Consider the following 23,128-nt stretch of genomic DNA (forward strand, 5'->3'; position numbering starts at 1 on the left):
ATCCTGGCAGGAGCAGAACTAAAGCTGCTGGGTGCTGCCTTGGAGCTGGGAAAGGGAGGGAAGTGGTTTGGGATGAGCCCATCCCACGGGATGGGGGAGAGGCCAAGGGATGAGAACTCCTCCCATGCATCCTGGGCTCCATCCCCGCTCCAGCATCCCCCCCCAGCTCGGGGATCCCTGTCACGGATGTCCTGTGCCCCCCAACCCTCCCCTGCTCCTGCCTTTCCCCCCAACCTCCGTGAAATTCTGTGGATCAGAGGGTTCAGAGACACTTTGCTTGCGGTTGAGCTTCAGTACATTGACTTTTTATTCTTTTTTTTTCGCTTTTTGGCCCTTTTTTACAAAAACCAGTGGTAGTTATTAACAGCTGTACAGATTCTGCTACATACTTTGGTGTGAAGTCGAGAGCCTGGCTCCGGGAGCTCCACCAGCTCCGCAACATGCAATTCCTGCACCTCAGTCCTGCCATTCGGGGAGGAAAACGAAGCAGCCCAGCTGCAGCCCTGGGAACCTGGGGGACACGAGCTGGGGGTGACCCCAGGGACAGGGCGGAGCCCCCCAGCCCTTCCCAACACAGCCCATCCGTGCAGAGCAGGATGCTCCAAAGGCCACGGAGCCGGGAATGCTGTGCCCAGGGTCAGGGCGCAGAAAGGGGCAGAGCTGCCCCCACAGATCCCAAGACCGACCCCAAAACACCCCTGGGACATCCCTGGACCCCTCCAAGGCTCTGCTGGCCCCAGGGCCAGGGGCAGAGCCGTCAATCTGAGCCAAACCACCCCAAAATGCCTTTCCCTAAAAGCAGCTTTAGAGACCTCGGCTTCTCCTTTCTTGGATCATCAATGCCCCAAACTGATCCCATCCTCCCACCGAGCCACCCTGGGCCTGGAACATTCCCTCATTTCAGCTCTGAACCCTCTCGTTTTGACGGGAAAACCAGGAGTTCCCAGGAGATCTCTCCTCCTTCCCAGCCCAGCTCCTCTGTCTGCCCCGGGAGCAGCCGGAGGGATGGGATGGATCCCTGAGGGATGGGATGGAGGCTCCTGGGAGGGCTGCAGTTCCAGGTCCCACCTCTCCATCCTCCTCTCCAAACCATTCTCCCCTCAACCCTAAACTTTTTTTTTCTCCTTTTGGACCAGATCCAACTCGCCAAAAATAATCCATAAAAATGCGGTATAAAAATCCTCTGCCGTGTGCTACAACACAGGTGAGCACTGCTGCTACACAAATACTTTTATTTTCCCGTTAGGTCTTCGTGGGTTTTTTGTCTCTTTTTTTTTTTTTTCTTTTTTTTTTTTTTGTCCTTTTCAGAACCCTTTAGTACAAAAGGCCTGTGGGGGGAGGGAGTTGCTCCATAAAACCAGAAGACACAAGACCATAAAGCCCACAAGGACCACAAGCAGCCCCCCCACCACACACAAACCCTACTTGTTAGTAAACTTTTTTGCTTTTAAAAAAAAACTGTATTTTTTTTTGTCTTTTTTTTTTTTTTTCAAGGTTATCAATTCTAATTCTTTACTTTCATTTGAATACAAAACACGTAAGTTTGCTATTATCTTTCGTGGCTCCCTGAGCTGAATTTTCTAAGCTTTCTTTGAAATCACTCCTCATTTGCTTCTGTCCGAAGACCAAGAAGGGCTTGCGTGGGCTTCCCCTTTTCTTCAAACATCCAAGCACGGAAAAAAAATAAGGATAAATCCATAAATCCATCTATAAAAAACAAACCCCAAGGTGATTGTGTCGATGTCCCGTCAGTAGCTGAGGATCCGAGCGATTCCCCACCATCACTAACACACAACGCACGACAGGAGGAACAACTTTTCACCAGTGGACATCTCTTCTCAGCCTGGATGGCAAAGTCCCCACGGACACTTCCAGAGGGGGTGGGAAAAGGGGGGAAAAAAAAAAACAACCAACCAAAAAAAAAAACCAAAAACCAACCAAAAAACCCCCAGAATAAAATTGCCACCACCAAAACCATCAGTGGAATACAATTACAGCAGACAAAAATACACAGCTAAGTGTACCGGGAGGGTCCCCCCTTCCCACGCTATTTCCTAGTCCAGTATTTACATTTTTCACAAGTCTTATGCGGGATGCACAAAAAAAAAGTCCCAATAAAAAAGGAGTCCTTGATAGTGCCACCAAAGCCAGACGGAGAGAACCGGAAAACCAAAAAAAAAAAACAACAACAACAAAAAAAAAAAAAAAAAAAAAAAAATCCAAAGAAACCCCAAAACCCTAAAACCAAATAAGAATCCGTTTAGGGCTTCCATGTGTGCCAGAGTTGCTGATCTCCAAATAAATCCGAGTGTGGCGGATGCCGGGCGGAGCGATGCCAGGCGGAGCTGGGCCGGGCCCGGGGCCTCCCCTCGGCATTCCCAGAGCATTCCCGAGTGCTGCCGGGGCCGGGAGCTGCCGGCCCGTCCGGAAATCGCAGGCTCAGTAGATGACCTCGTAGACTGTGGCCTTCTTGTCCCCAGAGCCCGTGACGATGTACTTGTCATCCGCGGAGATGTCACAGCTCAGCACGGACGAGGATTCCTTGGACTGGGAAAAGCAGGAGGGGGAAAAAATCCACCAGGCTGGGTTTCCAGGATCTCCCAGCAGCATCCACGCTGGGGGCATCACCACATCCCTCACCCTGATACCAACCCGGCCATCCCAGAGCATCTCCCCTCTCTCCAGGATAACGCGGAATGGGAATCTGGGAGAAGCCCCCATCCCGCACCCTTCCCAAGGTCTCCTACCTGGAAGATGCTCGCTCCGTAGGGCGTCCTCCAGGCGTTGAGCAGGTTGTCCTTCCCCGTGCTCACAAACCACTTCCCTGTGCCGGGAAATCGGGATCAGCAGCCGAACGCTGCCGGTGCCACCTCCCCGCCCCACAGATCCCAGGGCTGACCTTTCCCTGCCCCACAGGCTGCTTAACCTCAGGGATTTGGGAGAAGTGGGAAAACCTGGAGGTTCCCTGGGGAGTCCTGCCCAGCCCCGCTCTGCTGGGACGATCCAGGTGCTGCTTCCCACCTCCGGCGGTGCCCGGGGCTGTCTGCAGCACAGCCGGGATGGGTTTATGGGGATAAACCCCAAGTGCAGCATCCATGGGCTGGATCCTGCTGGAATTATCCATGCTCAGCCCCCCACCACTGCATTGAGCACCATCCCTTCCTGCAGCTTGTGGGCATCCCTGTTTCCCATCCCTGGAAGTGTCCAAGGCCAGGCTGGACAGGGCTTGGAGCAACCTGGGATAGTGGGAGCTGTCTGAAGGGGGCGGAATGGGATGAGCTTGAAGGTTCCTTCCAACCCCAAATATTCCATGATTCCACGATCCCCATCCATGAGCGGGGGGTCTGGGGGGTTCTATTGGGAGCTGTCCCAAGGGGGCAGAATGGGATGAGCTTTGAGGTCTCTCCCAGCCTAAACCATTCCATGATTCCATGATCCCCATCCCTGCCGGAGCTCCGGGTGGGAGCTGCTTACCGCAGTAGGCGAATTTGAGGGAGAGGACGCAGCTCTCGTGCAGGTGCAGCTGGTACTTGTCGGGCTTGGTGTGGTGCAGCACCTCCACGTTGCTGCTCTCCATGCCCACCGCCAGCCACTCGCCCGTCGGGCAGTATCCCAGGGAAAAGATCTGCAGCGGGAAGCGGGATACAGGGACATCAGCGGGAATTCACCGCCTGCTCTGCCCACAGCACCCCGCAGAAGGTTGGGATGAGAGGTCCTTGAGGTGCTTCCCAACCCAACCATTCTGGGATCCAGCCATTGCTGGCCAGCCCCAGATGAACGGAGCAGGCTGGGAGAGGCACATCCATGGGTTTGGATGGCTCCATCCCCATGGATATTGCTGCCCTTGCCGAACGGACATAAGGTCCCAGCTCGGCCCCTCCGAATCAGGGAGGCCATGCTGGAGGAGGCAGGATCCTGACCCCTACTCCCATCCCACCCTCAGGGCACCCCGAGAACCCTGTCACATCCACAGGCATCCCATGGGAAGAGCTACTTCCCTAATGGCAGCCTAATCCTGCAGGAGCTGGAACAAGATCCAGGGAGCCCCACAGTTCCAGCAGTCCCAGGTCACACCGAAACCAGCGGGAACAGCCACACTCGGAGATCACAGAGCCCTTTCCCCCACAGGAAAAGCCCCTTCCTGCAGTGGGCACGAGCCAGCGGCCGAGCGGGACTCCATGTTTTCCATGGGGATAAATCCTGTGCCAGCCCATTCCTGGGGCGGTACCTGGGAGGTGAAGTCGTGCTGCTGCAGCTGCCGCCCTTCCCGCAGGTCCCAGGAACGCACCGTGTTATCCAGGCCCCCCGTCCACAACTTGGTACCATCGTGGGAGATGTCTATGCAGCTGGCCCCATCCGTGTGGCCTTGGAATTGCCTTGGGAGCAGAAAAAATGATGGAATTCTGCAAGGGGAGTGGCTAGGAAAAGCATGGAGTTGGTTTCAAGGTACTCAGAGACTATGTTTAGGTGGCTCATCCACACCAAAGATTCCTGGAAATCCATCCAGGAGCATCCTGTGCTGAGGAGCACCAGCCTGGCCAAGGGTTGGGCTGGTTTAGGGATGAGCACCAGGAGATGGTGCAGCATCACCAGAGGGAGTTCCTGGCACCAGCCCAGAGGAACTGTGGCTGCCCCATCCCTGGAATGTGCAAGGCTGGGTTGGATGGGGCTTGCAGCCACTGGGGAGAGTGGAAGGTGGAGGAAAGGGATGTCGATGGGGGAAAGAGGAAAGAGAGGGAAATGGGGTGGGGAAAGAGGAAAAGGGACATCAACGGAGGAAGAGGAAAAGGGACCATGATGGGGAAAAGAGGAAAAGTCAGTCCTTTGCTGACAAAAGGAAGAGGAAAAGGGATGTGACAGGGTAAAAATGACCTTTAAGGCCCTTCCCACCCCAGCCCACGATCCCCAAGGTCCTCACACCCAACTCCCCGGCAGGACACCAGCTGGGGGCTCACCTGACGAGGGTCTGGTTGTGCAGGTCCCACACGGCGATGTTGCCGTCGCTGCAGCACGAGAAGCACACCTTGGCGTCGGGGCTGATGGCCAGCGCGTAGCACGCGGGCGCCGACGACGTCAGCTCGGCCTTGATGCGCGGCGTGGGCGACGCCAGGTCCCAGATGGTCAAAGTGCTGGCCTCGCCCCCCACGATCAGCGTGCGGCCGTCCGGCAGCAGCTTGCAGGAGCGGATGTAGTTATCCCTGTTCTGGGGACGGAAGGGACGGTGAGGGGCCGCGGGGGACGGGAGGGAGGAGTTGAGGAGCGGGGAGGTGGTGATGGATGGGGAAGAGGGTAGAGGGAAGGGGTGTTAAAGGGGGAGAGGAGAAGGGATGTTGAGAGGGAAGAGGAAAGGGAGCGCACAGGGGGAAGAGAAAAAGAGGGCAAAGGATGGGGAAAGAGGAAAAGGGATGTTGACAGAGGGAAGAGGAAGAGGGACATTTAAGGGGGGAAAAGAGAGATAATGGGAAGAGGAAACAGGGAAGAGGAAAAAGACAATAATGGAGGACAGAGAGTTGGTAATGGGAAAAAGAGAGACAGGATGTTAAGGGGGGAAGAGGAAAGGGAGGGCAATGGGGGAAAGAGGAAACATAGATGGCGATGTGGGGAAGAGATGTTGATGTTAATGGGGAGAAGGTGATGAATGCCATTAGAAGTGGGTGGAGGAGGGGACACAGCACTGGGGACAGCAGCAGCCGCACCCCAGCTCCGGCCACAGCCAGCCCCTCACCAGGCAGTCCAGCTGGGAGATGGGGCTCTTGCTGCCGGGCTGGCTGATGTCCCAGATCTTGACGCAGCCCTTGCCGCCGGTGTAGACGTGGCGGGTGGGGTTGCTGATGGTCACGGCGCACACCACCTCGCCGTGGCTCAGCGTGTTGATCTGCCGCGCGTGCCGCGGGATGCCGGGCCCCGCCAGCGCGTCGTGGGGAAACGGCACCGGCTGCATCTGCCCGTCCGCGCTCACGTGGAACGAGTAGGCCCTACCAGGGTGGGAAAGGGCTCATCTCCAGGGACAGAGCTCGTGGGGACAGCCCGCTGTCACATCGTGTCCCCAGCGCCAGCCCTGGGTGAAGCCCTCCCTCGTCTCCCTCCCGGCCACTCGTCCCCTCCGATCCCACAGAAATCCAAGCGGGGCTTACGGTTTCCCTCCGGGGATGGACGCCAGGCTGGAGGGTAGGCCCGGGGCTCGCATGGCGGGGTGTGGGTCAAACCCGACCTGCCAAGAGATGCACGGACACGGGTGAGGCCAGACCGGGGCTGGGAACAGCACACAGCTTCCCATCCATGACCCCCTGGGGACTTTGGGGCACTTTTCCCTTGCTGCTCAAAGCCAGTCGGTATTTCCCCCTGGCAGGAAGGGGAAACAGCCAAAGGTCTTGGGTCTGCAGGAACCAGGCTGGACACGCTCCCTCTCCCCATGTTATTCCCAAGCCCCCAGGGATGGGATCAGCCACGTTGGGCGCAGCACCAATGGCAGCACTTGACTCCTTGTTTTGCCTTAAAACAGGAGTTTAGTGAGAGGAATGAGAAGGGGGCCGAAGAATGGGTAAGGGGCTGAGGAATGGGAAGGAGAAACCCCGATCCAGTGGCACATCCATGTCATCCCTGAGGAAGCATCTCCACCCCCCCTTCAACGGTGGCCATTTCAAACTACAGCTGGCTTTGAGAAGGAGCCTCAACCTCCCAGCCCCCCAAAGCCCCCCAAGCCCTCCCCCCAGCGAGAAAGGAGCTAAAAGTGCTACGTACAGCTCCAAAGCTCACCATTGGTGACCGGCCGTAGGCGGCGGCGGCAGCGGCGGCCGCGCTCATCTGCGGGGGGAGGTTGTGCAGCCCCGCGTAGGCGCCGGGGCTCGTCAGGGACCCGTTCATCTCGTGGTGCCCCATCATGGCAAAGGGCGCTGCGTAGGAGCCCGCGATGGAGATGGGCGTCCGCAGGGCCGAGGCTGCGGAGAGACAGACACGGTCAGGGCACGGAGCATGGGCAGGGCCGGGACATGGGCAGGGCCAGGACACGGTCAGGGCACAGAGCGTGGGCAGGGCCGGGACATGGGCAGGGCCAGGACACGGTCAGGGCACGGAGCGTGGGCAGGGCCGGGACATGGGCAGGGCACGGAGCATGGGCAGGGCTGGGACATGGGCAGGGCACGGAGCATGGGCAGGGCTGGGACATGGGCAGGGCTGGGACACGGGCAGGGCTGGGACACGGGCAGGGCACAGAGCATGGGCAGGGCTGGGACACGGGCAGGGCTGGGACATGGGCAGGGCACGGAGCATGGGCAGGGCACGGAGCATGGGCAGGGCTGGGACACGGGCAGGGCTGGGACACGGGCAGGGCTGGGACACGGGCAGGGCTGGGACACGGGCAGGGCTGGGACATGGGCAGGGCACGGAGCATGGGCAGGGCTGGGACATGGGCAGGGCCGGGACACGGGCAGGGCACACAGCATGGGCAGGGAGAGGGACACAGGCAGGGAGCGGACACAGAAACACCCCACGCCACAAGAGTCCAATCCCTGACCCAGCACCACCTTGTCCCCAACCCAGAGCACTGAGTGCCACGTCCAGGCCTTCCCTGGGCACCTCCAGAGATGGCCTGGGCAGCCCCTCCCAAGGCCTGACCACCCCTTCCATGAACAAATTCCTGCTGATGTCCAAGCTGGACTTCCTCTGGCCCAGCTCGAGGCTGTGTCCCTTCATCCCAGCCCTGCGCGCCCTGTGACTGGACCTCCCTCCTCATGCCATCACCTGGATTATGTCCCCAGAAACCTGATCCCCCCTCCCCATCCCACTGACAGGGACGAGCTGAAGCTGTGCTGGGGACAGTGGTGACACCGCGGTGACACCGGTACCCACCCAGGGGGTCCATGCCGCTGGGTTTGCCGGGCATGGGCCGCAGCCCCGGGGTGCTGCTGGTGCCCGGGGTGGGAGCGTCGTTCCTGGGCGTCGGAGTGTTGGACTTGAGGCCAGGTGTGGAGGATTTGTCGTTCTGGGGAGAGAAGGGATGGAAAATATGGGATGAGCTCAAACTGCCGGGATCCAGAGTCCCCGCCCCGGTAACCCCACAGAAGGGACGTACGTGGCCCAGGTCCTTGGTCTTGGAGGAGGGAGTGCTGCTGGAGGAGGCCACCGAGGCCGGGCTGTTGGGAGCATCCCCCTTCTTCAGCCCGCGGGCTTTGTCCAGGCCGTTCTCCGGGGGGGAATGGGCCGGGCTCACCCGGGGGGTGGCGGGGTCCTGTGGGATGGGAAAAGCATTGGAACTCCCACAGTGGGAAGGGCTCCCTCCAGCTCCTCCTTCAGGCCGGTGTTGGGAAGCCCCTAAGGAATCGCTTCCCACATCCCAAACCCACACCGTGAGCCACCCAGGGCTCACCTCGTTGGAGACATCGACCACCAGGTCATCGCTCTTGTCACCATCGCTGTCCTGGAACAGAAAATGTGTCACACCCCACAGAGAGCTCCAAAAACTGGGGGGGATCCGCCCCCTGAGGAGCCAAACCACCCCAAGAGCAGCCTAAGGACACTCAGGCTGGAGATCAGGGACAATTTCTTCATGGAAAAAGTGGTCAGACATTGGAAGGGGCTGCCCAGGGCAGGGATGGAGTCAGTCAGGGAAGCAGACGTAGCACTGGGGACATGGATTATGGTGGCCTTGGCAATGCTGGGGGATGGCTGGACTCCATGGTCTCAAAGGGCTTTTCCAGCCTGAATGATTCCATGGTTTCTATGCCCCAGCTCACCCACACCACGTCTGGAAAATATCACCCACATCCCGCTTTCTCCCCCCAAATCCTGCCCCAAGGTGTCCCCGTGGCCACTGCAGCCCGTCCCTGTCACTCACATATCGGCTCATGCTGTCCTTCTCCTCCGCTTTCCGCTTCTTGGAGTCAATGCTGTAATCCGTGGAGCTCCGGTGCTTCTCGCTGGCCCGCAGGCTCTCCGAGGGGGACACGGAATTATTCTGTGGAGATGGGAAAAGCTTTGAAGGGGGAACAGAAGGAAACAGGACTCCACGAGCAGCAGGTCCCAAGGGGACACACACACGCAGCCGTGTCCCCACAGTGGGATGAGACCCCGTAGTCCCTGCCATGCCACAGGATCCAGGGGACAGGATCCAACACCAGCCTCGCTGAGGGCCCTGGGAATGCTGTGAGGATGCCCAGGGACACGTGAGCCTCTTTGCTGCAACAGCAGGAAAATGCAGGAGGGGGTTGTTTATAAAAACATCCGGGAAAACCCCCAGTGCTGGGAACGGCAGAGCCCAGCGCCCGTGGCACAGCTCTGCTCGGGGGAATTCTGTCCTTGCTTCAAGCAGCGAAGCCCAGGACATGCTGGCATCCCCAGGAAAGCTCCAGAGCCCAGGGGAGCCGCATCCAGGAGGAGCAAAGGAATGGCTGCATCCCAGCCCTGGAGCCAAAGGACAGCCACAAAATGTCCCGGAAAACCCACATGACCAGGAATGGCAGAGTCTGTGCCTGTGGCACAGGGGGAATTCTGCCCTTGCTTCAAGCAGCAAAGGCAAGGAGATGCCCGCATTCCCAGGAAATGCTGGAAGTAAACATGGCAGCACAATGAGGAGGGTGCCTGGTCCCAGTTCTGCATTGCCCGCAGCACAGCCCCGATCCCGCACCCCCCTCAGCATGGCCCCGATCCCGCACCACCCTCAGCACGGCCCCAATCCCGCATTGCCCTCAGCACGGCCCCAATCCCACACTGCCCTCAGCACAGGGCTGATCCCGCATCGCCCTCAGCACGGCCCCGATCCCGCACCGCCCTCAGCACGGCCCCGATCCCGCACTGCCCTCAGCACAGGGCTGATCCCGCACCGCCCTCAGCACGGCCCCCGATCCCGCACTGCCCTCAGCACAGGGCTGATCCCGCACCGCCCTCAGCACGGCCCCGATCCCGCATCGCCCTCAGCACGGCCCCGATCCCGCACCCCCCTCAGCACAGCCCCTTCCCTCCCCTCAGCCCCTGGGAGCAGCAGCAGGAGCACTCCCCGCTCCCGAGCCTGCCAGCCCCGCTAAGCAGCGCCGTTGCTGAGCTGCGCCCGCCTTTCTTCCCCGGCTGAAAGGGAGAACCAAAGCAGTTCATGTTTCTGCTCGGTCCCCACTAAGCAGCTTTGGATAACACGGAGCTCTTTCTTCCCAGGCAGTCATGCTGAAAACCCTCGCAGCTCCCAGAGAATCATGTCAGGCATTTAGAGGCATCGATCCATTCAGCCCCGCTCCTGGCCCGCTGCCAAGGAACTAAATATTTTTTATTGCACAGGCAAAGGCTGGGGAAAATATGAATGACTAACGCTGATTATCGCACACATTAAACCTCCACGGGGAATACCCCGGCTCACAGTTTATGGATTGGGAAGCTGCCCGGCTCCGACGGCCCCCTGCCCGCCGGAGGAGCGGGTTAATGATGCCCAATTCCCCTCTGCCTCCCCCGTCGCAGAGCACTTCCCTTCCCCGCTCTCCAAAGGGCCGTTTGTGGGCTCGGGGCTGGCAGGAAATCGCTGCAGAGCCGCAGCTCAGCCGGGCTTTGTCCTGGCAGCTTTTCACACGGAATGCTGGGCTTGGGAAAGACCTCCGGGATCACCGAGTGCGACCTGGGAGCCAGCCCCACCTTGTCACCAGCGCAGAGCGCTGAGGGACACATCCAGGCCTTCCTTGGACACCTCCACTGCCTCCCTGGGCTGCCCCTTCTGACGTTTAACAGCCCTTTCCACAGAGAAATCCCTTCCACGTCCCATTTTGCCTGCACACCGGGGTGGGAGGTTCTGGCTCAGCCCCATTCCATCAGCAGGGCAGCCCATGCCTGGCTCCTGCCACCCCAATATCCCCTCCATCCCCACTCCCAGGGAATCCATCACCCAGGGGCAGCCTCCGGAGTGTCGGAGCCCTCCAAAATCCAGGGATTTCCCTGGTTAGGAACTGCTTGAGCTTCCAAGTCCTGCTTAACACAGAGTAATAACCAAACCCATCCCAGATGAGATGACCCCAGATAATGGGAGAGTGACCAGGAATAAACCAGCTTCCCTGACCACCCAAGGATTCCGGGTCTGACCACGCTCATTCAGTCAAAATGACGGAATTTCCCAAGGCTCTGCCACCAACACAAGGATTGAAATCAAATTTCCAAACCACCACGGAGAAGGCGACTCCACTCATCCCAGCACAGGTCTTCCAGGCAGGATGAGGAATTGTATTGCCTGGTTCATTGTTTAGTAAGGCCTGTGCCAAAGGCAGCCCCGGAGCTCCCAGCCACCAGGTGGGTTTTTCAAGGATAAATAAAACTCAGCCGCGCGGCCACCAGAAAGTGGGAGCAAAAGGAAGGAATGGGACTTACTGCACTTGAGTCTCGCTCTTCAGGAGATGCCGGGGCAGAGGGGAGGGGACAGCCAAAATAAAGAGACAGGAAAATAAAGCAAGTTAGGGTAAGTCTTAAACCAGAAAAATAAACCCAGAACCTCTTCATGCTCTTAACTCAAACCCCTTAAACTCAAGCCCTGTCTGGCTTTAAAATCTCCCTCCATCCATCTCTCCCATCCAATTCCTGTGCCTTCCTTCCTGTCCATGTGAGTTATCCAGCCAAACATTTTCCAGCTGGAAATGCCCTGAATCCAAAGGGAATGGCAGCAGCCTCAGGTGCCTGTTCCTGAAGCCACCCACCAGTCCTGGGTGCACAGCTCCACATCCAAGGTGTGGCTCAGCCATTCATTTGTCCCCAAACAGCCCTGTCGTCCCTGGAATCTCTGGCCATCTGAATCCATGCAGGAAAAGGAATGGAACTCGGTAACTCCTACCAATAGTTTTGTCTCACTGCCTTTTTTTTCCCCACCCCAAATCCCCCAGCAGAGCCCAACAGCTTGGAGAGGCTGTGGGAACCTGCCCTGCCAATGGGAACACAGAGGGGAAATATCCCAAACCCTCCTGTGCTGGTGGACAGGGGGATCTGCCAGGACAATGCTGAACACTGCTGGCTTGCACCTGCAATCACAGATCCTTTGGTCCTCTGAAAAATGGTCGGATCCCTAATAATGGGAAAAACCACCAAGTTCCTGGTGCCCAGAGCTGGATCCCTGAGCACGGGAAGGCTCTGATGGTCACGAGGAGGAGGAGGATGATGAAGGCTGCTTTCCCATTAAGGCACAGCTGAACAAGGGCACAGGAACTGCAGCCAGGCTCCACCAAAGGCTGAGCATCATTCAGGGAATTCTGCATCCCTAAAAGTGCAATCCCATGGTCTGAATGCAGCTGACCCGAGGGATAGGGTGGTGGGAAATGAGCCATGACTGGACCAGGGTGTTCCCCCAACATCAGAGGGACCTGGAGCTGCTGGAGCAATTCCAGAGGAGGCCCCGCAGCTGCTCTGAGGGCTGGAAACCCTCTGGAGCCAGGCTGGGAGAGCTGGGAATGTTCACCTGGAGAAGGGGAGGATCCAGGGAGAGCTCAGAGCCCCTTCCAGGGCCTAAAGGGGCTCCAGAAGAGCTGGAGAGGGACTGCGGACAAGGCATGGAGGGATGGGACACAGGGAATGGCTTCCCACTGCCAGAGGGCAGGGATGGATTGGCTATAGGGAAGGAATTGTTCCCTGGGAGGGTGTAAGGCCCTGGCTCAGGGTGCCCAGAGCAGCTGTGGCTGCCCCTGGATCCCTGGAAGTGCCCAAGGCCAGGCTGGAGCACCCTGGGACAGCGGAAGGTGTCCCTGCCCTGGATAACGTTTCTCTCCTGTCCACCCGAACCACCCCAGGACTGTGCAGCTCCAGCAGCAGCGGCCCCTCTCACCTCTGTGGTCCAGGTCGTGGTGGTTCTTCTCGTCCTTGACTGCCAGGTGGGCCTGGCTGCCCAGGGCACCGAGCGCCAGCAGCCCCGAGCTGGTGCCGGTGACTGGCGGAATTCGGGCGGCTGGAGCCCTGAGGGATGCGGCGGCAGCTGGACCGGGGGCCCGTGGGCGGCGTGGGAGAGGTGCTGGGCCTGGAGCTGCTGCTGCTGCAATGAAAGCACCAGTGAGCCGGGAGGGGGCGCGGGAGCGGGGATCGGGGGCGGCGCCGGGAAGGGACGTTCCCGGGGGATGCTCCCGGGAGCGGCCCCACTGGATGCCTGCAAGGAGAAGCCCCGTTAGCAGCAGGACAGAGGTATCCAGGGACAGTCCCCAGGACACAGCACGCACGGCACACCTTCTGGGATAACCCTGCGTTCCCGGAACACTCATCCCTGTGGACATGGTTAGTTTGTAGTAAAAGGAAAAAAAACCCATCCAGGAATCCCACCCAGGAAGCAGAGAGACTCCGTGGCTGCAGGGCAGCTGCTAAACCAGTCAGGGAGAGAAAATTCCAGCACCCAGGAGCCTCCCAGACAGCTCAGGACAGGGAAGTTCTGTTCATTTGCTCGGGAGCAGCTTCATGCGGAGAAGGAAATTCCACACAATGTCCTGGTCCCATCCCAGGATCCTTCTGCTCCCAACCCCTTCCGACATTGCCGGGCAGGGATAAGTCCTGCCGGATCCTCCATTCCCACCATGGGGCTGGACATAAACCCCCACATTCCCTGGAGCTGCAGCCCAGCTGGGATGGCAGAAAGCCCCCCAGCTGCTCCCAGGTTTTTTTGGGAGTGAATCCCAGCCCTCCCAGCACTCATCCAGCTATGGGAGAGTCACTGCCTGCTCCAGTTCAGCTGGAAAAAACTGAGGAAAGGAAGGGAAAACCGGACACATTCCCTAGTTCAAACACAACCTTGGAAGAAAACCAGCTGCAATCCAAGGAGCCACTTCCGAGAGTCCCCAGGCCACCCCTGCTCCAGCCAGGAGGGTTTGGAGCTGGTGCTCCTGCCTGGGACCCTCCTGCCTGCAGCCATGGCCCCTCCAGCGGCATCCCACAACTCCCAGGGAAGCCACGTTTGGGCATCTGACCGCAATGGGAATCACAGGCTAGGGACACCCGGAACGAGGGGACATCCGGAAGGAGGGGACACCCAGAACGAGGGGACACCCGGAACGAGGGGACACCTGGGCTGCAGCAGAGCCCTCCGGGTCCCCACAAGCAGCTTGGCTCAGGGTTTCTCCGGGGCACTCCGAGGGGCAGGGATGGACAGCAGGAGCTGCTGGCACAAGGCCCAGCCCAATGGACACCCCCAGGCATGGAGGGCTCCGTCAGTGTTCCCAACAAGGAAACTCCTGGCACGTCTTCCCCAGAGCTGCAGAAGATGCACCCAGGTGCCCCTGGATCCCTGGAAGTGTCCAAGGCCTGGCTGGACGGGGCTTGGAGCGCCTGGGACAGAGGGAGATGTCCCTGCCCATGGCAGGGGTGGCACTGGATGGGCTTTAAGGTCCTTCCAACACAAACCATTCCAGGATTCCACGATAAGTTTCCCCACACCAAGTTCAAGTTTTGGGGGAACAGCTCCCGCCCATTCCCGATGGAAGGGCCCATTCTGGGCAGCAGCAGGGGCGATGTCCTGTCCCACTCCACGGACACAGCAGGACGGAGCAGGCCCTGGCTGGGTCACCCACCCCTTGCAGAGCTGCTTTCTCATCCTTGTGGGATGGAGAGGGAAATCCCCATCCAGGATGAGATTCCAGGCAGGAGCCGCAGGCACAGGAGATCCATGAAAGCAGCTCCTTCCAGGCAGCTCCGAGATCCCAGCTGGAGCAGAGGCCACACAGAGAAGGCCTTTAGGCCTCTGTTGCAGGAAATCCATAAATCCCTGTGCCCTCAAAAAGCAGGAGCTGGTTCTGCCAGCAGGATGGGAAGCATCCTCAGGATGGCCATTCCAGGAGTGTCCCCAAAGCAGGACGTGGAGCAGAGCTAGGGCTGAGGGGCACACGGTCAGAGCCTCAGCAGCTCCTGCCATGCAGTGCCAGGACCACTCCTCCAGCACCAAAACAAGCAGAACAGATCCCTGGCTCTTCCCATTCCAGTTTCCCGGAATTTCCACCCATCTGAGGAAGAGGCAGGGCTGGCCATTGTAGCAGAGCATCATCCCAGAGAATGGCCCCTCGTGGTTCTCCAGCGCCTCCAACCATTCCCACATTCCTCTCCTGGGAGCTCTCCAGTGGTGCCCATCCCTGGAATACACCAAGATCCAATGTTTTATCCTCAGCAATCTCCAGCTTCCAGAAACAGCTGCACGCTGTAACTCATCCCACGAGTTTTCCACCCAAAAAAGGGATGTGGCCTCGTGCAACGGCAGCTCTCCATTCCCGGGACGTCGATGGGAATCCCAGCCCTGGGACAGCCCAGGGGACAGCACAGCCCCACCACGAGCGAGACAGCAGCACCCAGAGGAGAAGAATCAGCACCCGGAGTGGCTCCAGCAGAGCCGAAAACTGGGATTTCTTCCTGGTTTTTAGGCTGCCAACAGATAAATCCATCCATGGGCTCGGTGAGCTGCAGGAACGGCCCCGCACAGGATGTGGGAACCAAGGCCGGGACACAACATCCCTGGGGGCCCAACACAACATCTCAGGGTGGTTTTGGTTTTCTCCCCTCTGGCAGCGGGAAGCGGAAAGCAGAATCCATGTGGGACGTCCTGAAGCCTCGTCCCTGTGTCCCCAGGGGTAGCCAAGATCCCAAAGCAGGGCTGCAGAGCTCCATCCACGTCCCAGCTGGATCATTCCCACGGCAAGGAGAGGAGGATGAGCCAAGGAGCAGATCCCAGGGTGGTGCTGGGCATTCCCAGGCTGCCTTTTCACCATCCTTCCCGTCACTCCGCATGTTGGTGTCACCCCTTGGAGCAGCCGCTGCACAGCCCTCGGGAATAACATCCTGGAGACTCCACGAGGGGGACAAACCCCAGCTGGCACTCGGTGGCACAGAGATCCTGTTTGCTCCGAGTGTCCTCTGCTGGAAAGGTCCCTTCCCTTCCCTCCCATCCCTATCCCAACCCTGTGTTTGAACACCACCGGCTGAGGGTTTGCTGCAGCATTCCAGGGATGGGGAGGCTCCTTGGGAACCCCAAATCCCCCTGCACAGGGAGCCAGGTCCTGGCGGCCAGGTGACACACACAGCACAAGGATTTGGAGCAGCATTCCAGGATCACGGACCCTCCTGGAGCAACTGAGCCCATCCACACCTCAGATCCCTCAGGATGCTCCTCTGGGGCTCCCATGGAATTCCAGCATCAATAGGGCTCCTCAGGGAGTGATGTCCCCGATATCCCAGGACAACAGGAGGCTGTGGATGACAATCCTGCGAACCCAGCCTGGGGTGACTCCGGCAGCGGCCTCCGAGCCGTCGCTCCTGGGGTCCCTCAGCGGTGCCAGACAGGGATGGGGAGATGGGAAGAGGTTCCAAATTTGGGAGGAAGGCTGGCAAGGAGTGTCTGGTGGCGGAGTGGCTTTAATTGGATTATGTCCATCACGCTCCATGCCTTTGTTCCCGATTTAATGGTTCAGCACTTCAGTTCAGTGCTGGCGTTAAATTTAGTGACGGAGTTTAATCATTTCCAGGGAAATCATTTCCAGGGCTACAACCAAATCAAGGCTCCATTTCAGCCGAGCCTCGAGCGCGGGAGCTGCGAGACAATGGCCCAGATGCATAAAATTACCGGTTCTTGACCTCAAAAGGGGCAAAAAAAAGAGCTTTACACCCTTTGGGGGGATTTGGGTGTTGCAGCTCCTGCACCGGGGTGTTGGGGCAGGCTGGGGACAGCGGAGCCACCCAGCAATGGCTCCCCAGGGACACCGGGACACGCCCGGCACTGAGCAAACCAAGCCAGGGATGTGCCCACGTGAGCAGCCCTACAGAAACAACCTGCTGAGGGCAGGGCAAAACACCAGATCCTCTGCACTTGGGGGCTCAGGGGCTGCAGCTGCCATCCAAACCAGCTCCACGCTCCGGGACGAGCCTGGAACCGTCTCTACGAGCCATGGGAGGCCATGGAACCACCACCACCTCCTGCCAGCAGCAACCCTGCAGTAACAATCCACAGCGTGCAGAGGGGAGGAAAAAACCACCAAATCCTCTGGATTTTCTGCTCTGGGAAGCACTGGAGCAGGTGCAGGAGCACAGACCCACCACCCAAATCAGCTCCACACCTCTGGGCTGAGCTCTGCCCTCCTGGACAAGCCACGGAAGGCCATGGGATCACTGATCAGCCGCTGCCAGCACCGTGTCCCTCCCTGCCCAGCCACCCCGGGAGGAGATGCCCATGATTCCCACTGGAAGTTCGTCAGGGAAGCGATTAAACAGCTGGGCTGGCTGCTTAACGACAGCAGGGCCTCGCTGTGATCCAGGGAAGCAATTACCTCGGGAATGGGGGTCGCGGGCCTCGCTCATCCCCCTTAATTGAATTCCAATATCTGCTCCAGCTGCCCAGGCCCCGGGCTGCTGCTTCCAGCAGCTCCATCCCTGCTCCATCCAAGCCCACCTGGAATGGCTGAGGAGCAGCAGGAGGCCGGGCATGGCAGGGTGCAGTGTCACCCCAAAACCCGGCTCCCATTCCTACGGCACTTCCCGAGTGCCACCAGCCCCGCCACGAGGGATCCGGCTGCTTCCTCATTCCCAAAGGCTGCAGGAGCCTGGAGCACGATCCCACACTTGGTGACACCCATAAATACAGGAAAATGGACGGAAAAACAAGTTAAACGCAGAGGATTATAAAGATCCCTGAAGTTTAAGAAGTGCAAATAGTTATTAAAAAATAAAAGTAATTATAAGTGAGTATTTTCTGGGAAACAAAGGCAGAGGAGCTCTGGAGCCACCTGCCCAGGACGTGGATTGGGAATTCCGATGTCCCGGGGTTCGCTGCGGGACTGAGACAGTGACAGCAATTAAAGGAATAATTAAAGCTGTTAATTTTCCATCAGAACCCCTCAGTCTGTGTGGGAAAGGGTCAATGCATGGAACAACAACTCCGCCAAGGGCACAGCACATTCCACACCAACAGCCCGGCAGAGACGAGCCTGGCCTCAGCGGCGGCGGGAGGCTCCCATCCCAAATCTCCCCAGCCCCACGGGGAACATCCAATTGGAATCCCAGAGCTGCCAGGGAGGCGGCAGCTCCCAGCCCTGTCCTGCTGGGTGCCGGACTGGGGCCGTTTCGGGGTTTTGGGACAGCCAGGAGCTGTGGGGTTGGGGCAGTTTTGGTGTTTTGGGATGGCTGGGGACTGGGAGCCGCCCTCTTTGCCCTCCTGAGCGCAGGGTTGCCTCTGGATATGGTAAATGATAGGAATAAAAGGGGAATACACACGGTGAGAGGCAGATTGGGAAGTCCACGTACCCCGATGATAGCATTCAACTCCGTCATTGTCACTTGCTTGGCACGTTCAACAGCCTGGGCCACCTGCTGTTGGTGCTGCGGGGACAGAGGGGCCAGGTCAGCCACAGGACCCCCACAGACACGGTCCCCCCTCTTTTGGGCCCTATTTTGCCTATTTTTCCCGATTTTTTTTGCCCTATTTTGGCTGCAGCAGCCTGGAGGTACCTCCTGGCTCTGTGGGGCGAGGCAGCAGCTCCTCCAGGAAAAGGGGGAGCCCCTCGCAGCCTTTTGGGCTCAGTGCAGCCCCCCAGATGAGCAGAGCCCCTGCAGGGCCCAGCTCCGCCCATCCCAAGGGTTTTCCAGCACACAGGCAGGATTTAAACCCCATTTCTCACACCCCCAGAGACCCCAAAGGGACCCAGCGCTGCCTGCGAGGAGGAACCCTGGGAGAAGCTGCATCCCCTCAAAGAGGGTGTGGAAAAGTCCTTACCTCTTGTGACAGAAAAGGCATGATCTGGGCTAAAATCGTGTTCAGTCTTTTAGCAATTTCTGTCTGGAAAAAGGGAAGAAGAAAAAGCAACGGTCAGCACCCACCAGCCTCCCACGGACGGGATGGCACGAGGCTTCCTGGCAGCAGCGCTGGCCCCTCCTGTCCCATCCCACAGATCCCCTCCTGTGCATCCCCTCTCCCTGTCCCATCCCACAGATCCCCTCCTGTCCCTCCCCTCTCCCTGTCCCATCCCACAGATCCCCTCCTGTCCCTCCCCTCTCCCTGTCCCATCCCACAGATCCCCTCCTGTGCATCCCCTCTCCCTGTCCCATCCCACAGATCCCCTCCTGTCCCTCCCCTCTCCCTGTCCCTTCTCAGCCCCGCAGGTGGAAGCAGCAGCTCCCAGCAGAGGCACTGGAAGCCCCTTCAAGCTCTCCAGCACAGGGACACATCCCTGCTTCCCTGGGACACTTCCATGGCCTTCCCACCACAGGATGAGTGTGCTGGACCAGTCCTGGCAGTGTCACACCAGCCCGGACTTCAAGAAAATGTAGCCAGGCACAGCTCCTCAACCTGGGAGCAGCTGCTGCTCTCCAGAGAGGCTGGATCCCAGGAAATCCAGGGTTTGGTGGCCCTCTCCATCTCCACCAGGGCTGTGGTGGGTGTTTGGTTTCTCCAAAAGAAACCTTGGCAAAGCCAAAGCCACCTGCCCCGTGCAGGGAGCTGAGTCCCCACCAGGGCTGCGGGTCTGCTCCGCTCCCTGCCCACGGGTGGCATTCCCTCTGCCACTCTCACATCCCACTCCAGAAACAACCCAGATCCACCAACACCTGCCAGGTGCTCTCTGTGGGAACAATTCCCTGGGGATAACGCTTTCCTGCAGGGATGACCTGGAGGGGTGCCGTCCCTGGGACACTCCCGGCGGGATGGCCGTGTCCCGGCTCCAGGGACGCTCCCGGCGGGATGGCCGTGTCCCGGCTCCCAGGGGTTAATTCCGGCTGCTCCTGGCCGAGGCAGCTGTGAAAACAGCTCCGGCTCCAAGTCAAACACGGCCAAGCGGCCGCGAGGATCCAGCGCCACAACAATGGCCGGAGCCGAGCGCTGGCACGGAATCAAACGCCCCGAAATTCCTTCCGCCAGCCCCAGCAGCTCGTTATCAATAACACAAGTGATTAACCGGGAGAGCTCCGGCCTCCTGCTGGCAAGGAGCCTCCTTCCCGGGACAGCCACAGCCACCCCCTGCTCCCAGAGCCTCCCTGTGCTCCCCAAATCCACCCCGAGGCTTCACCCTCCTGATCCCACAGCTCAGCTCCCCAGGACAGGTCCTACAGCACCTCTGGGTTTTAAGCCCAGGCAACCCAGGCTCCACCTGCTCTCAAGGAAAATCCCCAAATATCCCAGTGTGGACGAAAATTCCCAACGGACACTCAGTCCTTGCTGTGACGAGCTGGGGATGGCTGGGACACACTGCTCTTGCTACAGGAACAACCCAGTGAGCACAACCAGCATTCCCAGCACCACCATAAGCAGGGAGACACTGGGAAAATCCTGATCTCCCCCAGCCTGGAGTCACCCCCATGCAGGGAACCACCCCACAGACCCCAGAGCTCCGGGTCCTGCTCCAAGGGGAGCACAGAGCCCCCCAGGGGCTGCAAAGCCCCAGGAATATTCCTGGCCATCCTCTTCTCCAGAAGCACTCTGGTGATTGGGTTACACCTGATGCTTTTCTTAGCAATTCCAGAGGCAGGGAACGTGCTGGCACACCGTGCCAAGGCAGGAATGGCTGGAAGTGACCACGGCTTGGACTCAGGTACCCCGGCCACAGCCACCAAGTCACCAGGATCGTCACGGCCCTGAGCATGAAGATGTGTGGATCCAGCAGGCAGCTGGGGGATCATGGAATCCTGGAATGGTTCAGTTGGAAGGGACTTCACAGCTCATCCAGTTCCACTCCCTGCACCTTTCAGGAGCCCTGGTTGCTCCAGCCTGGCTTTGGACACTTCCAGGAATGGGGCAGTCATAGCAACCAGTGTCCCACCACCCTCCCAGGGAAGGATTCCTTCCCGCTATCCCGCCTATCCCTGCCCTCTGGCAGCGGGAAGTCATTCCCTGTGTCCTATCGCTGCAGTGACACTTCGCTATCGTGACCCCTGTCCCCAGGGCCAGGCTCTGGCCAGCACAAGGCTTTCAGCACCCAACACTCACAGACCACCCGACAGCTCCTCTGCTCTCGCAGAACCGGGCCGGGAGCTCCGAGTGCTGAATCCAAGCTCAGCCCCGGCGCCGTGGCCGGAGCAGCTGGGCTGGCACCACATGTGCCACCGGCCACCCATGGTGCCACTGCCGTGCCCAGCCACAGGAAAAGCTCCTTCCAGGCTTTTTGGCACTGGCACTTTGATCAGATTATATTTAGCTCCAGCTCCATTAAAGATTTATTCCTCCAGCTCCAGCCATTGGATTCGGGATGCAGCAAGCGTGGCTGCGGCTCCGGGAGCGCTGCCCGGCCAGCTCCCGGGTTCTAGAACAAATCTGATCAGTGTTTGAGGGGAAAACAGCAGTGCCAGCACCAGCTTCCCTCGGCTGCACCCTGAGAAAAACACAGCATCCAGCCAGGCTGATTCCATGGAGCAGGAAGGGAAGGAGCTGGGTTTTCCCCGGACGGCCCTGACCAACAACACAAGTGATGCTTCCACCTTTAAATCCAAAACTTCCAAGCAAGATGTGAAGCCAAACTCCCCGTTCCACACAGAAAGAGACTTCCCATGTGGGATCCGGCAAGCACAGAGATATTGGATGTCCAAAATATTATGTTTACAACTGTGAGGTTTCCTGTGAACATGAGATTCAATCGTCTTTAAATATTTGCTCACTTTCCCTTTTCCCATTCCCCGGCACATTGAACTCCAGTTGTCCCCATTAAAACTTTAACCGTGAGGGAAAGGGATCCTCTGGAACGCCGGGAACAGGGGAGGGCTCCATGCCCGAAACCTTCCCCTTCACGGGGCTCATTCATCACCTCGCCCAGAGCCACGGAGCCCCCGAGCTGCTCCTGCCAAGGAAAGCCTCCTTTCCCACCGCGGGTTGCCATGGCAATGCCGAGCTCCGCATCCCCTTCCGCTGCCCTGCGTCTTCCCTGGACCAGGGCGGGTAAAATGCCCGGAGGGGGGCACGGGGAGAGGCTCCCACCCACCCCAACACCTGCGGGAGCCAATCCCGGGATACTCCCCCCAGCACAGGGGTGCTGATGGTTGTTAAAAAGGGCAAGGAGTCGGGAGAACCTGAAATCCCAACTAATCCCCCCTCACTCCGTGCCCCTGCCAAGAATCTGCCCTGCTCCCTGCCCAGAACCTCCCGGGTGGGGTTTCAGCAGTGGGGAGGGCGAAACCAGAGAAAACATCTGCACCGGTGATAAATCAACACTGGGACCACTTGGCCCCGGCTGAGGCTCCTGTCACCTGCTCTTAAAATGGCCAGAGCCACCAGCAGCATCCGAAGCACTTGGGGACACAGGGAGCTGCTCCTGGCACCCGTCGGGAGCTGGGATGGGCTCGGAGCGGCAGCGGCTCGGTGTTAAATAGCTGAGGCTGGCAGTGCCCAACAGCTCCAGCTCCCTGCACTCCCATCTCTACACCTGGATGGGCCAGAGGGAATTTAAAAATAACCCCCCAGATGTCAGTCATGGGAGAGGCAGAGCAGCCTTAAAATGACCCAAAATCTGGGAGTGCAGAGCTCCAGGCTGGATCCAGGGGGTGGGGGTGACACCCCCAGACAGGGCTCTGGGCAGTGCCAAATTGTCTCAGCTTTGGATGTCCATGAGGCAAATGGGGACTGCAGGGATGTCCCAGCCCCAGAGTGACCCCCCAGGCTGATCCCAGCACGGCACAGGACTGGACACAGGACACTGGACAAGGGCTCCCTGTTCCTGGGAAGATGGAGCTGCCTGCAGGAACCAGCCCCACAGGCATCGCTCTGCAGGGAGCATCCCAAAAAACCCTGCACAGGCACCCCAAAACACCTTGCACAGGGCATGCCCAAGACCCTGCACACAACACCCCAAATGCCCTGCAGAGAACACCCCAAATACCCTGCACGTGTCACACACCCCTCAATCCATCCCCCAAATGGAACAGATTCTCAGTGGGGAAGGGAATCCCACCAGGCCATGGCAGGTGGAGCCTCAGAACAGATTTTGGGCCCCACCAGCCCCAAGTCCAGCCTGCCCTCGCTCCTGGATTTACGCAGCGGGATGAGGGATGGAGAGAAGGTGCTGAACACAGAGCACTGCCCTTCCTCCTCCAGGAAAACACCCCAAAACATCCATATTTCTATCATTAACTCCAGCAATCTCCAGAGGTGGAAGGGAACACCAGAATTATCAAAGGTCCTGCAGACACCCCACCAATCCCACCCTGTGCTCAGAGCGTTGTCCAAACGTTCCTGGAACTCTGGCAGCCT

The 23,128-nt window shown here is 59.0% G+C and overlaps 1 protein-coding gene across 1 annotated transcript in view; it reads right to left on the reverse strand.

Annotated features, from left to right (window-relative positions):
• Positions 1-283: 283 nt before the first annotated feature.
• Positions 284-23,128, reverse strand: part of TLE3 (TLE family member 3, transcriptional corepressor) — a 28,602-nt gene continuing 5,757 nt past the window's right edge. The window contains 17 exon segments of the mRNA XM_039557601.1: positions 284-2,547; positions 2,748-2,824; positions 3,475-3,625; positions 4,229-4,376; positions 4,956-5,203; positions 5,726-5,975; positions 6,135-6,211; positions 6,757-6,938; positions 7,849-7,981; positions 8,072-8,227; positions 8,366-8,416; positions 8,834-8,953; positions 11,335-11,351; positions 12,773-12,886; positions 12,889-12,976; positions 18,205-18,279; positions 18,674-18,736. Of these exon segments, the coding sequence (XP_039413535.1) occupies positions 2,440-2,547; positions 2,748-2,824; positions 3,475-3,625; positions 4,229-4,376; positions 4,956-5,203; positions 5,726-5,975; positions 6,135-6,211; positions 6,757-6,938; positions 7,849-7,981; positions 8,072-8,227; positions 8,366-8,416; positions 8,834-8,953; positions 11,335-11,351; positions 12,773-12,886; positions 12,889-12,976; positions 18,205-18,279; positions 18,674-18,736 (2,058 nt within the window). The 3' untranslated portion in view covers positions 284-2,439.

The sequence above is a fragment of the Corvus cornix genome, chromosome 10 (assembly GCF_000738735.6).
Source record: "Corvus cornix cornix isolate S_Up_H32 chromosome 10, ASM73873v5, whole genome shotgun sequence".
Classification (NCBI taxonomy): Eukaryota; Metazoa; Chordata; class Aves; order Passeriformes; family Corvidae; genus Corvus; species Corvus cornix.